Source organism: Cyprinus carpio, chromosome A19 (genome assembly GCF_018340385.1).
Source record: "Cyprinus carpio isolate SPL01 chromosome A19, ASM1834038v1, whole genome shotgun sequence".
Classification (NCBI taxonomy): Eukaryota; Metazoa; Chordata; class Actinopteri; order Cypriniformes; family Cyprinidae; genus Cyprinus; species Cyprinus carpio.
In genome coordinates, this window is record NC_056590.1 from 5,874,494 (window position 1) to 5,892,558 (window position 18,065).

Sequence of the window (18,065 nt, forward strand, 5' to 3'; positions counted from 1 at the left end):
TATGAAATGTAAAATTTTTCCCAAATTCTGTTTTCCATTTTAAAGATTTGATGCAATTTTAATATTCAGAAAGCATTTCTAACAAATTCATTAAAGTTTAACAAATTAATAATTTACACACACACACACACACACAAAAGATAATTTTTTTCCCCGTTTGTTTGTTTGAATTTTTCTGGATTTAGTTTTTATTTTCCATTTTTACTTTTTCTGTATTCTAATTTAATGATTAAATTAAAATTTCATTATCAAAAAAAAAAAAAAAATGGTGGTAATCAAATGAAGGCATAAAACAAAAAAATGTGTTAATCAAATATGATCAAATGAAAATGTAACAAATCTTTTTTATCTTTTGCAAAACAAAGTGCTGTTAAAATTAAAACATTAAAGAAAACTTGTGATATTCCTTAAAAACAAAGTTTTAATAATTTTATTAATATTATTATTGGTTTTATGACTGTGAGACAGATTTTACTGTACAAGAGTAATATATTTCTTTGACTGTACCGGTTCATAAGGTTCATGATTCAGAATAACTGTAATGTTGTGTTTGTTGTGTGCAAGCAGTGAAGAGATCAACAGAAAGCCGTGTATTATTTCTCATGTTAGTTTGTCTCATCACATTCACTTCAGACAGCAAACTCATTACTCAACTAAAAGCGTACGTCTTCAGAAGCTTGTTCTTGTCATAATCCACTGTGTTCCTGCACAGACGCTGTCTCCACACGCATGACCCATACTGCATCTGGCTGCGGACGGGACGCTGTGCTGACGTGGCTCCAGGGTTCAAGTAAGAGTGACCTGCAGCAGTAAACCTGATGCCAAACGAGCTTCAACTAAACACCTGTGTGTGTGTGTGTGTGTGTGTGTGTGTGTGTGTGTGTGTGTTTGAGAACAGGGCGGGTTTTGAGCAGGACGTTGACGGTGACCAATCACATTCATCTGACGTGTGCACCGGTGAGTGAGTCTCTGTCGCGTTACAGCAGCGATGCTTCACTTCAGAGCTAAATACTCTCATAGTGTCATTTTTTTAATCTCAGATAAATGTAAGTCTTGTTCTAGGAAGTATAAGGGAGAGTTTTGGCCCTGATGTTTGATTAAAGTTTCTCATTGAACATATATAAGGAAATGATCGATTTCAGTGATTTGATGTAACAGATCTGTTAAAAATCACATGTAATACTAACTAATGAGCGAACGCTGATCTCTTCTGTATCTGTATTTCAGCAGCAGGAAGTGATGTGAGCTCAGCTGTGGATTCAGCCTCCGGTCAGTGTCACACACATAAGATCTCATCTAGTTTATTTTTTAAATGGAACAGTTTATTTAAATCCTTAAAGGTGCCATGTGTAAAAATTGAGGTAAAAATATCCAAAAAATGACCTACACGCATCAAAAGAATGAGAAGAAATAAGGGCGATGATGTCATTAAAAAAATGTCAAGTTATAGTGCTGCAGAGATATCAACCTTAATTAGCATTAGCATTACTAGCCACGGCCCGACAGGTGTCGTAATACCATTTTCAGCCATGGGAGGCAGTATGCGGGCAACATAACCACCAGCCAACCTGCAATACACGAATAACTCGCACGGCTTGTGGGCGTACTTGAAGCTGATGTCAAGCAAAACCGCGCTCGGAATCACAAATCAAATCCGATAAGAAAAGGAGCCGAAACAGAGTAAACATCGGCACTGCTTTCCATCGCTGGAGACAACTAATGGACTTGAAAGAAATGAGCTTCGACTCCGAACTTGCAACATTTCTTTTGGATTGGTAAGTAAGATGCTGTTAGTATTTCGCTAGAAGTTTGTTTTATATGTTTGCGTATTTTTTTCGGGAAGTTATAACATAGAAATGTATCGAAGGATGTTCGATAAACGTGCTAATGTTAGCGATGGCTAACCGTAGCTGCGTTTGATAGTTAGCTAGCTATAACTTACCCACAGATCCGATCCGGTTTTTCACCTGTTATCTACCAAAGCCCGTCTCTACCAAGCTGATGCTAAAATGTAACATTACCTAAGAAGCTTGAAATGTCTTCGATGATAATGAACCTGAGAGAGAGAGAGAGAGAGAGAGCGCCCCGGCCGCGCGCGCACTCACTCACTATATTCAGAGCGGTCAAGTTTTTGAAAGCGTGTGAAAAGAGTCTCACGGTGAATGCTTGAGAGTTGGCATCTATTTTTTGGTTGGGTGTGAAAAGAGTCTCACGGTGAATGCTTGAGATGTTGACCAATGATGTTGACAGAATGCTGTCTGTCAAATTAATTTAATTCAAATAATGTGTATATACAATTCAAAATGTAATATGAACAAAACGAATATGAACATATTCACTGGTAAAGGTGAAGGGGGAGTAGCTTGAAGATGTCATGTTTCAAAATCACTTGACATCATCCAACGTTCCTCTGGAGGCAAAACGTCCTCTTAGGCTTCGGCTATGGCTCTAGGGTTGTGGTGAAGGTAGGGGCGGAGCATAGAGACTATGCCGTTTCTCGTTTGTTACTCTAGAGTAGACCAATTCACTTTATTGAGGCATACTGCCCCCATCTGGTATGGAATGTGGAGTATGACTTGATTTTTTTTGCCAGACATTACACATGGCTCCTTTAAGGCAAAATATTTAATAAATCTGAATCATGCTTTTATGCATCAGGCTCATATAGTCTGATACAGTGAGAATATGGAGGGAAAACTGATCAGTGAGGTCTTTATAACAGATACATAAAATGATCGTATCGTAACACTTTTTTGTATTTGTTTTGGTGTGACAAATATTTTTACCTTCATATTGCTAAAATATTTGCAGCATTGCACTTAAAACTTTTAGAACTTTTTTAAAAGTTTTGCTTATTTTTAACGTAATTTTGAGCTTGTGCAATTTTTTTAAGAAGATGTTTATTTTTATTCAAAGAGACTTAAATTTTATTGATTAGCAATGGATGTTTTTTTTTAAAGATGGATTAGATTTAAGAACAGAAGAAAACTGTGTAATTAACAGATTAAATGTGTAATGAACGAGAGTAGAGAATGAAGTCAGTGTGTGTGTGTGTGTGTGTGTAGGTGTGAAGCAGCTTCCTGACGCAGCGGCTCTCAGCGACGGCTTTCACTTCACTCTGCTGGGCGCGTGTGTGTTGGTGGCGTTCGTGTTGGGTGCCGTCGTGTCCGGTTTGCTGGTGTCCTGTTACTGCGGTCAGAGATCCCACCAATCACAGGAGCCCGAGGCGTCGCTCTCGCTCACCAGCCTCGCCAAACTCAACCGCCTCGTAGACACCAGACCAGACAAGAACGACCTCACGTCCTCTCAGACCTACAGCTCCGGGCCGCCCGTTAAACCACACGTGACTGAGGACGAGGAGTTTGTCTCGGACCTGCCCACCCCGGATTTGACGCCCGAACTGCCAATCAAGAACTTAAACAGCCAATGGGAGAGAAGCCAAAGCTACAACTCCACCCTGCAGGTGTTCCCCACCAATCAGACGCTTCCCAGCAAGCACACGCCCCCAGAGGGCCACGGCGACGATGTATTTAAACACACACAGAATCCCGTTGTCGCCATTATGACTTCATCCTTATTACCGGGCGACTCCGGGTCGCTGCACACGCCAACATCATATTACAACTGCCTAAAAGAGACGCCCGAAACCTCAGCGTTTCAGCAGATTCCACGACAGACGCTTCCTGAGCAGCGCCACGTCCTTATAAAGATGGGCAACGGCGTCACGACCGCCCGCCAGCACCGCTTCAACCAGACGTCAGCGCACGCGGGAAACATCTACGAGATACACCCGCGGTTAATCACAGGCGGCTCGTGTCTGACGCGACAGCACAGCTACTGCGAGCCGCCACACCTGCAGCGCGCGGCTATCATCAGACGCTCAGAGTCACTCAAACCACAGATACCCCCCAAACCCACATACATACCCCCCAAAACACTGCACCCGCCCTCGCACGCCAAACACTGACCTCTGACCCCAAGACACGACCCACACGGAACACTAGCATACTGATTACTGCACAGTATATACTGTACATAGCAAACACTTCATATCATTAGGTAGGATGTTCAGTTCAGCGGGTGGCCTACAGTTAACTTCTAAATAATAACTTTTTTTTTTTTTTTTTATAAAATAAAATAAAAAAATTCAACTTTATTTCAGAAAATAAGCTCAATGACCAACAAAAGATGAGCATGCACGGTATATACTGCAGAAAGAAAACGTGATCTCATTATGTTGCATCAGCATTTGGCTTCTAAGTATCTTATAAAACCTCTATTTTGTAATTTGAACACTATTTTTGCTCCAACAAAAAAGATTGTCCATTGCCTTTTGGATTAGACTCCTTGGGGATTCAAGACAAGTTTTGTCTTTAAAATAATCTTAAAATGAGAACATTCTTAAGAAATGGTTTGGGAATACAAAATATCTTTCAAATAAAATCTTTTTTTTTTTTTTTTTTTTTTGCATATTCCTTAATCGCAATTTAATTTTCCATTGGCTTTTGCATTAAACATTTCGGGGATATAAGACAAGTTAGAGGTTATAACTTTATATTGGTACTTTATGCAAATGAATAATTCACATACTGTGTCCAGTAAACATGTTGCAGTGTTAGTATGAATAGTATTTCTTCTAAACACGAGTCAGAAAACGGGATCAGAGTAATCAGATAAGTAATGTTTGTGTTTTCATTGAGAGGAGCGCGAGCAGGAAACAGCATCGCATCAGACTGACATCACTGAGCTGCATTAATGAGATCTAACGTGTTTGAGTTGATTTGTGCCTTACGTGAGAGACCTGAGGTCAGAGGTCACGAGAGGAGCCTGGTGTTCCCGTTCATCAGCAGTGGCTTCATGTTTCAGAGACAGGTTTCTTGGACTTGTAAATGTCATGTGACGGATCAGTGTGTGTTAGAAATCACTGCAGAAGACTGAAAATGGCTCTAAGGCTTTTAAGAGCCTACACAAGTATTGGTGACTGCTGAAGCTTTTACTTTAATATAGTCAAATATTCACGATTTGCATTTTGCTTGCAAAAAAAAAAAAGTTTCACCAGAAAATACTTTGAAAAGTAATTATTTTGGGGTGTGATGTCATGCTTGTTTTATTAAACTATACATGATGATGAATGAGTGTGTGTGTGTGTGTGTGTGAGAGAGAGACAAACCCCTCCTCCTCTGACAGTAGCTCCGCCCACCTGACCTACGGAGGCCGTGATTGGTGCAGCCGGAGGGTTTGTATCACAGAACATTTCGCATTTATTTAATAACAGCACTATATTCAGTGAGTTGGCTATGAATTTGTGTGATTATGTAATGATTAATAATAAACACTGGCACTGTTAAAACACTCTTGTTGTGCATTTATTATATGATGCTAATGTACAAAATGCCATGTCAATGTGTGTGTTTTTCACTAGAGCACATGATCTCCTCAGATTCATCGGGTGATTAAATGTGAGCCGCAGTCATTAGTGAGTATCTGACTTTATTCTCTTCATCAGTAAAGATCGTTTCTACTGCGAGCACAGGCAGAAGCAAAACAAACCGGAGTGAAGACCGTGATTTAGTTTTATTCTGTTCCGCATTAAACATTCAGCGTCACACACACTTTAATGCATTTAAAACAAACTCACCCTGAAGATAAACAACTTCCACTTAACTTATGAAATCCTCTAACTAGATATAAAATGAAAAAACCATTGACTTCAACAGCATCTGAAAGTCATTAATAAGCGTTCGCTTTGTGTTTGGGCAGAAAACTGAAGTTTTTAGGTATGGGACCCAACAGCATCTCACTGCAGACGAAACAAGAGAAAATATTTAATTAGACATTAGTGAATAATAAAGGATTAAATTTGATTTCTGAAAGAATATTATTAGAAATTAAACTCGCTGTGAGTGAACCCAGTAAATACTAATTCTAATTTCTGATTTATTTCAGTCTATAAACTCGTAAGCAAAAGCATAATATAAAAACAAAAATACATAGACGTGTATTAATGAATGTAACAATCGAAGAGTCACTGAAGGCTGCTCACTGGATCTGTCTGATTAATGTTTTAAGCAGCGGATCGTTTCGTTGCATGTCTTCAATGTTGTTTCTGGTCAGAGAGAGAGTGTAAACTGACCTGATGCGGATCCAGTCGTCCACGTGCTGACTGGCCATCAGAGACTCCATGTAATCTCGGCCCATGTAGAACGGAGGACGCTCGTTGATCTTCTGCGGGACGCGCTCCAACAAACCCACCGGAATATACCTGAACATAACACACACGTCAGCCTGTGAATATCAAATATACTGTTCATCACAGGCTTTATTTTACTCATAAACTGAAAAACCCCTGTTATAAAAGCCCAGGTTCTGACGTCAGAGTTAGGTTTGAACGTCACGAGGGCGAGTAAATGATCACAGAACATCAGTTTCAGTGTGAACTAACCCTATTAAACTCATCACCTGCACAGGAAGGAGAGCCACTCCAACAGGAAGCTGCGTGTCTTCTCGACGCCCTGCGTGTCAGAGCCCCAGTGCTCGAGGCCGTAGTTGGAGAAGTCTCGCAGGATGTCCAGACGCTCTCCGGAGGAAATGTCCCAGTGTCTGTTCTCCTTGATCTCAGTGAAGAGCCACGGCTTGATCAGCGCACCCCTGCAAACAGGAAGTAGTTCATTCAGAGCCGCCACACATGATGAGGATGATGATGATGATGGTGCCGGACTGACCTGGCCACCATGATCCCAGACACTCCGGTCTCTCTGGCCTTCATGGCGTCTTCATACGTCAGGATATCTCCGTTACCTGCAGGACACACGGCAGCACTGTCACATGTTTTGCAGTGGAATACCTGCATCTTCTGCTGCGTCAGTGTATTTACCGAACAGCGGTACGGGAGCGGCCAGTTTGGAGCAGGTGTCGATGTACTCCCAGTCAGCAGACTTCGTGTAACGCTGTTCGCGTGATCTGCCGTGCAGCTGCGGAGAAACAAACCGACTCAGTGAAGCGTCACGATCGAGGTGAGTAAACCATGACAGACTCTTTCTGCAACTCTTAACCCCTTCACTGTCACCGTCCCACCTGTGGGACGCTGGGCGCTCTTTTTTGTTGTTGTCCTTTTTCTCTATAAAATCTTTTAGATTTTAGATAAATTATACATCATTTGAAAGCTTAGAAGCCCAAGATTCATCCTGTGAAAACCATTTTGAAATCGGACATTGCGTTACCATGGAAATAATCTTTAAAATCGTATGGCAGTCTCCTCCCCCTTAGTGGGCGGAGTCAAGTGTCATATTACAAAATGCATTTTAGAATCAAAACTTTTTATAATCTTGGCAACAAACATATCATTGGAAAGGTCTGAGTCTCAGGATTCCATATTTGGTGGTTATTTTGATTTTTTTGGAAAGGTCTGAGTCTCAGGATTCCATATTTGGTGGTTATTGGTTATTGGCTCCCAGTGGCTGTTTGTGGTATGACGCCCTAAATAAAATCTCAAAGGAACCTCGATTTCTTTCATATCAATTTCAAATTTGGAACATAACTTATTTAGACACAAGGCTTTAATTTTATACCAATTTTAGAGTAAAACCTGTTATGTAAAATATTTATAATAAATAACATATAATAAAATTAATATAGCGCATTTTATTTACAGTACATTTAAACTTCTATAAAAATTCACTTTTGCCAAAATCTGCTAATTTTCTTCTTTAAAAAGAGACCAACCTTAGGTCTATATTCCAAAGTGTTCATAAAATTCAACAATTTAAGTTTGGATAGTGCACTTTAATGCCTATTTCAAAAAAAAAATGGGGGTGACAGTTAAAGGGTTAAAAGGTCCTGAATCAGAACAGAAAGTCTTAAATTCATTAAGTCATGGTATTAAATGTTGCAAAAAAAATCAATAGCTTCCTAAATGTTTTTGCCCTGTTTTATGGTACAATTCTGAGAGGAACAAATCTTAATTGTGAGATATAAACTCGCAAGTGTGAGAAAAAAGTCAGAACTGCGAGATACAAACTTAGAAATAAGAAATTAAGAATTACGAGGAAAAAAATTAAATAAAACAAATCGCAAGATTAGAAAAGGTAATTTTAAAAAGTAATTGTGAGATGTAAATCAGAATTTTGAGATGAGGTCAAAATTGCGAGAAAAAATGGGAAATGTGCAACAAACTCAGAATTGCGAGATAAAAAAATGGAATTGTGAGATATAAGGTCAAAATTGCAAGAAAAAAATTGGTATTGCGCAACAAAATCATAATTGCGAGATAAAGGAATTGTGAGGAAAACGGGGTATTGCGCAACAAACTCAGAATTGTGAGATGTAAATCAGAATTATGAGAAAAAATGGGAATTGCATAACAAAAAGGGAATTGCGAGAAAGGAATTGTGAGAAAAAATCAGAATTGCAATATAAAAAAAGGGAATTGTGAGAGAGTCGGAATTGCGCAACAATCTCAGAATTGCGAGATTTAAATCAGAATTCCGAGATAAAAAAAGGAATTGTGAGATATAGATTTAGAATTGCGATTAAAAAAAGACTGCTTACGTCCTTTTTCTTGTCAAGTAAATGTATTTTTATTTAAATTTCTAGACATTTGCACTGGAAACCAAGACATAAAACTGAGTAAAGCATCAGTTTTTGTAACCCAGTTTAAGTTATTTCAGTATTTTTTTTGTAAAATGAATTAAAAAAGTAAACTGACACTTTCAAACTCTGAAGTGTTGCTAATAGAAGACGTTTATATTTAGTGACTATAATGACGTATTGTGTCCCCTTCAATTTATCCCTTAAATCTTCTTTAAGACCAACAGAACCCCAGAGTCACGTTCTGAGGAAGTCTTTCTGAGGCTGGTCGTACCGTGACGAGCGACACGCCCCACTTCTTCATCTCCGGGATCAGCTTGTGTGCGATGCTGCAGTTCTGCTGGACTCCGGTGCGGATCTTAACCGTCAGAGGAACGTCCAGCACCTGCGGATACGACACGGCGGCTGCGTGAGCGACACTTCACACCGACACACGCTCCAACACTCACAGAGTCACTCACAGAGTTCATGCCCCTCACGATCTGTTCAAACTTGCTGGTGCGTGTCATGAGGCCACATCCTCCGCCCTGCAGACAGAAATCAGTCAGTCGCTGCTTAAATAACTGATAAACATGCAAACTGGTTTCCATTCAATTTGTCAACAATAAAGAGGGACGTGAAAACAAAACCTCTTCTGCAGCAGGGTAAATAATACAACTCTTTATAGACTTTAAAGCACTAAAAGAATCTCAAAAATCTCGCAGCCTTGTTTCCAGCGAGTCACCTTCTTGTAAACGAGGTCGATGGGGCAGCCGGAGTTTATATCCACGAAATCCACATCGATGTTCTGATTGAGCAGCTCGGCACACCGGGTCATGGTGTCTGGAAAACAGCCTTCCAACTGCAACACAACCGTGTGCCAATTAACAAATACTAACTGATCATGAGGAAAACCGTTCATGTCTGCATCCTGGTCATAAATTACAAGTTGGAAACTTCAAAACGGTCCAATTCTGAGTTTATTGTTTCATAATATGTCCTTTTATGTAGTTGTACATGTCCTTTATTCAGCATTATTATTATTATTATTTCACAGGAACATAAGGTTAATTAATAGTGATAATGTATCAACACATGGACACAGTTTGGTGTTATAAGCCTCGAAACTAGTGCTGCACGATTCACTGAAGGAAACTGAAATCACAGTGTGATTATTAAACTGTAAAGGCTGCCATTTAATTCATTACTTGGATTTTAAACCTTCCTGTAATGAGAATAAATAAATAAATAACATCTGGTTGATTTGCATTGTGGGGTGGAAGTCAAGAATGCATCAAGGAGTAAAATAAAAAATAAAATAGAATAAATTTGTAACATCACATCCTGTCGTGGTATGCAAATCAATAATGCATCGAAGAGAAATAAATGAATAAATAAAATATAAATAAATGTGAGATCACATCTGGTTTATTTGTATCAGTAATGCAAATTAATAAATGCACTGAGGAGTAAATAATATATTAATAAAGTAATTATTAAAAAAAAAAAAATCATAATAAAATTATAAATAAATTAAAAAAATGAGAAAATATTTTTACTTTGAGATACTACAATAGTATTATTTTTTTTTTTTTTTTTAATTTTTTTTTTTTTTATTTTTTTTGTTTTTGTTGTTTTTTTTATTTTTTGTTAATGTTTGTAATGTATGTATTTTGGATATGTTGTGTAGATCTCCAAACAAACACAGCAAAACTGGGACTTCCTTTTCAAATCCCATTTAAATCACAAATTAGTTTTTTCCCCTTAAATCTTGCAGCTTGTATTTACAGTGACTCCAGCATGAACTAGCTCTTCATCTGAAGCAGTCACAGCAGTCAGAACAGAATCCGAGCGGCACGTCACCTGAGGAATCGTCCTCGTACCTGAACGCCGAACAGATCTTCCGAGGCGTGTCTCTTGAGCAGAGCCCATTCAGACGCCTGACCCTGCAGCAGATTGGTGACCATGGCCATCTCTCCACACGTGATGTCTGCTCCGAAGCGCTTGCACACGCGCCGGAACGGCAGATTCCCACACTGCACCACACACACGGGATGAGCTGCAGGACACGCCAGTCTCACTGAGCGTAATGTAGGAGTAACAGAGAGCTTACCGTAGTGAGAGGAGCCAGATAGAGCTTGTCCCTGAAGTCCACCTGAGAGAAAACAATCACTTCAGATACATCTCAGAATCAAATACTACAGATGTGAAAGATGTTGTACAATAATGCATTGAGGAGGAAAAAAAAAATTAATACATGTGTGATATCACATCCGGTGGATTTGCATTGTGGGATGCAAAACAATACTGCATTAAGGAGTAATGAATAAATAAATAAAAACTGAAATTGTAATTTCACTCCCGGTTGATTAACATGAAAATCAATAATGCATTGATGAGGAAAAAAAAAACATTAGTTAATATATTTGTGATATCATATCCAGTTGATTTGCATTGTGGGATACAAAACAATAATGCATTAAGGAGTAATGAATTAATTAATGAATTAATTAATTAAATTTGTGATATCACATCCGGTGGATTTGCATTGTGGGATACATATTAATAATGCACTGATGTATATAAATAAATAAATACAAATTTGTGCTATTATATCCAATGCAGGATGCATATCAATAATGCATAGAGGAGTAATAAAAAAAATTAAAATAAAATAAATACATTTGTGAAATCACATTGCATTGAGAAGTAAAAAAATTAAATAAAATATTTTTGATTTCATATCAAGTTGTTTTGCATTGTGGGATGCAAAACATTAATGCATTGAGGAGTAAAATAAAATTTAATTTAATTTAATTTAATATTTAATTTAATTTAATATTTGTGATATATCCAGTTGATTTGCATTGTGGGATTCAAAACAATAATGAATTGAGGAGTAAAAATTAAATTAAATTATATTAAATATTTGTGATATAATATCAAGTTGATTTGTATTGTGAGATGTAAAACAATAATGCATCGAGGAGTAAAAAATAAATAAAATAAAAACTACATTTGTGATATCACAAATCAACAGTGCATCTAGGAGTAAAAAAATTAAAATTCAATAAGAAATTGAATAAAATGAAATGGTTCAAGTAGTTAGCAGTGTGTTCTTCCAGACACACCTGTTTCTTTTCAGACGGGCGCAGCTTGATGACGTCAGCGTCTGTAATCGGCCCCAGCGTCTTCACTGGAGGATCCGCTCCGTCCTGCGATTCAGATCAGAACACAACACTGGATTAAAACATCACATAATCATCACAGCTCTGAGGAGACCTACGAGTCTGTGTGTCTAAAAACCCTAAAGAACGCAACTTGAGAGAGGAAATCATTACACAGTTTCCTTTTGCTTTTATTAGTTGTGTAATAAATCAATGCATGTTGAGAGAGACTGCTTTAGTTGTAAATGTGAGTAAGAACAGAGTGTGTTTAGACGTTGTACCGCTGTCTCCGGTCCATTAGCAGCGTCTCCCGCGGCGTGACTCGTGTGTGTGGGTCTCTCCCCGCGGCTGACGGTCTTCAGGTACGCCTCGGCTCCGGGGAACCTCTGCTGCTTCTTCCGCAGGCGTCTCTGCAGATCTTTGTCCAGGTGGTTGGTGACGGTGTCTGTGGAGCGTCTGCACAGCTCCTCGTTCCTCAGGTTCTTCAGCTCGGGGCTCGTGTGAGCTCTAGAGAACCTGCAGCAGGTGACTCCGTACTGACACCAGCGAAGCTGCTGAACCGGTAACACTGATCGCCCAGATCCGCAGCTTTACTGCACATGTACTCGCTCACGTCGTGGAGGAAGCGGCACTTCTCTCCGTACACACACTCAGTGTCTCGCTCCTGGAGGAGACACACACACCTGCTTTAACCAACACACACAATTAAATGAACCAGCTCTGAGAATACAAGAATAACACTGTAATGCATTTGTTACAGCATTTTTTATATACGTATATATAGTTTAAAACATTTAAAGAAGGTGAAAGTAATTTTACTTTATTAAAAAATATATTTAAACAAATAAATAAAAATGTAAATGAAACTAAATATTTCCCAGATAATATTTAGACATGTCCTGTGAATAAATTAAGTTAATTAAAAAAAAAAAAAAAGATAATAATAACTATAACAATAACTTAATAGAATTTTCCAAATAATATTTAGACACATACTCTGTAACTAAATGAATACAGATATTATGAAAATAAAAAAGTAAACTGAACTCAATAGAAACTAAATATACGTGTACTGTGTAAATAAAATCAATGACTAAACAAAAATTAAACCAAATAAATGAATAAATAAAAATATATTCAAATAAATAAAAACATAAACAGTATTAGACTATGAGTAGAAAACGTTTAACTATCACAAATATTTTTTAAATAATATTTAGACATACTGTAAGACTATATATACACTGTGCAAGACCTGCTGTAGCTCAGAGTGTGACTGAAGGAAGCAGGAGTGTGCACCTGGACGATGGAGGGACACAGGCGTCTCTCTTCATAGCTCTGAGGCTTGATGTGAGGTCTGGATTTATTCTGTCCTCTCATCTTCTTCTTCTTCTGCTCTGCGTCTCTGTCCAGCTTGACTCTCTTCTGCTCTGGTTCTCCCGAGGGCTCCTCCGGGTCTCCGTCTGCTTCATCTCTGCTCGCACGCGGCCGAGCCGATGCTAGAAACTCATGGAACTTCTCTTTAGTGGTGAGGAACCTGGTGAGACGCAGATACAGGTCAGACACGACGCTCTGTGAGTCTGGGATCATCAAGAGCTGGTGTGTGTGACATACTGCTCTTTAATCAGCGCGGCGCCTCTCTGCGGCTAGTGCTATCATCCTCAACACACATGTGGAGAAACACATGTGCGCATATGGGGTCTGGTTTTTTTTTGATCTTTTAACATATAAACATGTGATGTGTATATATATATTCACATGTGATGAAGATAACACTGGGGCTTTCAAACTGAGGGACAGCTGAGAGAAAAACATATAATATTATTTATGTGATTGTGATTAACACAAATAAAATTATGTTTAAAATAAAGGGGTGAACTATAATGTGACTGAAATAAAAAAAGATAAAATAATCTATTAAAATATATTTAAAATAAATGGATAAAATATATATAAAAATATTTAAAATAAATAAAAATCATTAAAATACATTTTAAAATATATTTCAACTAATACAATCTTAATAAAATGAATAGAAACTGGTCAAAAAATATATATAAAAAATATAAAATTAAAAAAAAAAATATAATTAGATTTAAATAGATAAATAAGAAAATAAACCTAATGGTACAATACTATAATGTGTAAAAAAAAAAAAAAACGTAAATGTAACTTAATATAAAAACTAAATATTTCCCAATTAATAGAATATTATAAATGAATCTTTATATTATGGGACCCTCACACGAGGATCATATTTCAGGGTTGAAGGCATCTAAAAGACTGAAAACAATTGTTAAAATAACTTTTAATTATGTTTAAAATAAAGGCGTGAACTATAATTTGACTGTAATATGTGTTGATATAATAATATATTTAATATTATATTGATAAAATATATATAAAATATTTAAAATAAATAAAAATGATTCAAATAAATTTTAAAATATATTTAAACTAATACAATCTTAATAAAATGAATAGAAACTGGTCAAAAATATATATAAAATTAAATAAAAAAAAATTAAAAAAGTAAATAAATACATATAATTAGATTTAAATAGACAAATAAGAAAATAAATCAATAATAAACCTAATGGTACAATACTATAATGTGTAAAAAAACAAAACAAAAAAAACGTAAATGTAACTTAATATAGAAACTAAATATTTCCCAATTAATAGAATATTATAAATAAATATTTATATTATGGGACCCTCACACGAGGATCATATTTCAGGGTCGAAGGCATCTAAAAGATTGAAAACAATTGTTAAAATAACTTCAAAGTTTCATTTCATTTCATGCCCGCTTATGAAAAGATGCTTAAGTTAAAAATAACCTTGTAAGCCACTGTGATTATAACTGGCATGCAAATCTAAAATGATGATGTTTAAAATGCAGCGCTCGAGACTGTTTTGACTGGATTTAAAGGGTTAAAAGTGTCTGACAGTCGGAAACAAACCCTGCGCGTGAGGAGCGTTCATGTGTCTAACGGAAACCGATCATACAGTAGCTCTGCGATTCATATCTGATCATATTTATTGATCATCACTCACCTGCCAGTGAAGAGTCTGCACGCACATGCGATCTGCGGCTGCGCGACGCTCAAACGTGTCCGACCGGAAACACGAACACGCGCGGCGTAGTTCCGCTTCAACACGACCCGCGTGCGTCTCAAACCAAAACGATTTAAACACATTTCTTTGATTTCATACTGATTTCTTTTTTGTATGGACCGCCCATAAAAAAAACTTAAATATTTAGGTTGTGGACATGCAAAATAATTAAAAGTTCTCTCCTGCGCTGCACTTTCACTTCCATTTTTCTTTTCATTCTCTTTATTCTTCCCTGATATCTCTCTCTCTCATGACTTTAATACTCAAGATTTAACAAAACTACACTTTCTAAATCACCTACATGTCAAAATTAGTACATCACTACAATATCTTTCTAGAAAAATCCTAATACTGAACATGAGTCATGTTTTTCCCTTACAAAATTAAACATGCTTTTATTACAGTAAAAGTACAGTAACCATGTGTGTTTTTTAAGGACTAAGTAATTGTAAATGAGTCAAGAATATTTTGTAAAATATCAAACTTATTTTTGATTAGTAATATGCATTGCTAATTTGAACAACTTTAAAGATGATTTTTTCAATATTTAGATTTTTTTTGCACCCTCAGATTCCAGATTTTTCAATAGATGTATCTCCCGACAAATTTGTCCTCCTAACAAACCACACATCAATGGAGAGATTATTTATTCAGCTTCAGATGATGTATACATCTCAATTTCACAAAACTGACCTTTATGACTGGATTTGTGCTCCAGGGTCACATATAATAGTTTTTTGGTAATTTAGCGCAGTTTTGTTTTTGAATTGAAAATTTTTTGAAATTTTTTTTTATTATGTCCATTAGATTCATTTTCCTTTGAATCTATTTATCTTAATATTTTTATTTTGTTTTGATTTGTAATGAAAAATAAAAACGCAACAACAAGCTACAAAATATAGAGGTTTTAATGTTCTTGAACAAACAATATACAGAGTTTTCTAGTGCATTTTCTTCATTCAGCTCATATTTGTTTATAAATAGCTCATTACTCACAACTATTTGGACCAAAATAACCATTTAAAGAAAATAAATCATTTTAAATATACACTAGCGGTCAAAAGTTTGGGATCAGAATGATTTTAATTGTTTTTTACAGGAGTCTCTTCTGCTCATCAAGACTGTATTTATTTGATAAAAAAAATACAGGAAAAAATGTAATATTGTGAAATATTATTATGATGTAAACTAACATTTTTCTTTTTTAATATACCTTTAAACTGTAATTTATTCTGTGATGCGCCAGCTGGATTTTCATCATCATTACTCCAGTCTTTAGTGTCACATGAATCTTCAGAAATCATTCTAATATGAATGTTATTATCTAGCGCTGAAAATTAATATTTGTTTGGAAGCTGTGATGACTTTTGTTTCAGGATTCTTTGATCGAATAAATAATGTTCAAACGAAGAAGCATTATTTAAAATATAAATCTTTTCTAAAACAATATACACTACAGTTCAAAAGTTTGGGGTTTGGTACATTTTTTATTCTTTCTTTTTTTTTTTAAAGAATTTACTAATTTATTCAGCAAAGGATGTGTTAAATTGTTAAGAAGTGATAGCAGAGAGTTAATTATTGTTTAGAAAGATTTAGAATTAGAAATTAAACTGCTGTTCTTTTTACATTTTATTCATCAAAGAATCCTGAAAAAAGTATCAGTTTCCAAAAAAATATTGTCAGGCGCATGTTGCTAATTCTAATAATAAATCATCATATTAGAACTGATTTCTGACAGATCATGTGACACTTTATACGTGATAATGAATGATGGAAATTCAGCTTTGCATCACAGAAATAAATTATATTTTATATGATATTAAAATAGAAACCATTGTTTTATATTCTAATAACATTTTGCAAGATTACTGTATTTTTTCTGTATTTCTGATCAAATAAATGCAGGCGTGATGAGCAGGAATCCCAGACTTTGAGGTGACTTTAAGCTGCAGCTGGTCAGAAGTTCACGAGAGCGAGCGCGTGTCTTCATTCTCCGCCGAGCTCAGTCTCTCGAGTTTGGCGAGGAAGCGTTTCTTGCTGGTGTCTAACACAGCGATGCCGCTCTTCTGGAAGTCGTAGCCCAGTCGGTGGAGGTCTCGCAGACGCTGTCTGATGCAGTCGATGCTGAAATCCAGGACCTTGGGCTTCTGCACGACCTGCTGCACGTGGATCCCGCCGTCCATCAGACAGTCCAGCTTCTCATTCAGACGCTGGGACGAGACGAACAGCACCAGAGAGTAGTTCAGGATCATCCTCTTGAAGTCTCGGCTCGCCGCCGCCAGCGGCCCAGCTCTCGGCCCGCAGGCTCTGAGGTTCGTTCTTAGGCTCGTGCGTGGACGAGGAGCAGCTTCGCCCGCAGGCTCTGCAGGTTCTTCTTCAGGGTGTCTTGGGGTTAGTCAGAGGATGTGATCTGCGTGGGAATTGAATGTTGGCATCTGATCGGTTTTTGTTAGCGGGTAGGGATTACAGGTTCCTGGAGATGACGGTTCGGGCGAAGCGCTCCGGGTCTTTCCCGTCGAAGCGCAAGCAGACGCTCTTCAGGAACTCCACCATGTTCTTGTTGAGGATCCGCTGTTGGAGCATGGTCCGCGGAGCTGGTGGTCAGCCGCGGTGAGGTCTTTTAGCCGTGTTACACAGAGCGTCATCAGGAAGGCGATGTTCTCCTCCAGGTTCTTGTTGTCGCTGGAGCGGAAGAAGGACTCGGGCGAGCGCGAGAGGATCTCCACCACCTCGCCGTCGCTCTTGAAGACGTTCCTCCAGAGCCTCCAGCGCTCCTCCAGGTGCTCGCAGGAGCGGGTGATGGAGCGCGGGAAGCGCGAGATGATGCTGGCCACGGTCTCCTGATCCGCTCCTTTGCTCTTCAGGAAGAGGGCAGCCTTGCTCATTGGTCAGGAGCTTCCGCTCCTTTGCTCTTCAGGAAGAGGGCCAGGCCTTGCTCATTGGTCAGGAGCTTCCTCAAGACGCCCGGCTGCCGTCTGCGGGCCGAGGGAAGGTCCTTTTGGAGCTGGAGCTGCAGGGTCTGCGCGGGACAAGGAAGGTGACGCTACCTCTGCTAGGCCCGGCCGCAGGAAGGGTCAGTCTGGAGGAGGATCATGTTTGGAGCTGGAGCTGCAGGGGCGGGGCGGGACAGGAAGTGACGCACATCTGCTGGCGGGCCGCAGGAAGTGCAGGATCTGCCTCTGTAACATCACTCAGCTTCCGGAGGAGGATCAT

General features: G+C 38.0%; 3 protein-coding genes across 3 annotated transcripts in view; 1 reads left to right on the forward strand and 2 right to left on the reverse strand.

Moving 5' to 3' along the window:
- Positions 1 to 5,350, forward strand: part of LOC109095707 (semaphorin-6D-like) — a 22,621-nt gene extending 17,271 nt beyond the window's left edge. The window contains exons 15-18 of the mRNA XM_042775897.1: positions 713 to 790; positions 899 to 957; positions 1,228 to 1,269; positions 3,066 to 5,350. Of these exons, the coding sequence (XP_042631831.1) occupies positions 713 to 790; positions 899 to 957; positions 1,228 to 1,269; positions 3,066 to 3,967 (1,081 nt within the window). The 3' untranslated portion in view covers positions 3,968 to 5,350. The remainder of the gene's footprint in view (positions 1 to 712; positions 791 to 898; positions 958 to 1,227; positions 1,270 to 3,065) is intronic.
- Positions 5,351 to 5,555: 205 nt separating this feature from the next.
- On the reverse strand, positions 5,556 to 13,426 carry LOC109062304 (tRNA-dihydrouridine(47) synthase [NAD(P)(+)]-like). The gene is given in 16 exon segments (XM_042775898.1): positions 5,556 to 5,800; positions 6,134 to 6,262; positions 6,460 to 6,648; positions 6,723 to 6,798; positions 6,875 to 6,971; positions 8,861 to 8,971; positions 9,048 to 9,113; positions 9,311 to 9,427; positions 10,449 to 10,601; positions 10,679 to 10,720; positions 11,697 to 11,780; positions 12,014 to 12,276; positions 12,279 to 12,396; positions 13,032 to 13,269; positions 13,347 to 13,378; positions 13,415 to 13,426. Coding segments are annotated over 16 exon segments (1,797 nt in total). The 3' UTR covers positions 5,556 to 5,730.
- Positions 13,427 to 16,637: 3,211 nt separating this feature from the next.
- On the reverse strand, positions 16,638 to 18,065 carry LOC122148713 (transcription termination factor 1a, mitochondrial). Its single transcript, XM_042775900.1, is given in 5 exon segments — positions 16,638 to 17,237; positions 17,320 to 17,455; positions 17,458 to 17,728; positions 17,779 to 17,871; positions 17,991 to 18,065. Coding segments are annotated over 5 exon segments (996 nt in total). The 3' UTR covers positions 16,638 to 16,816.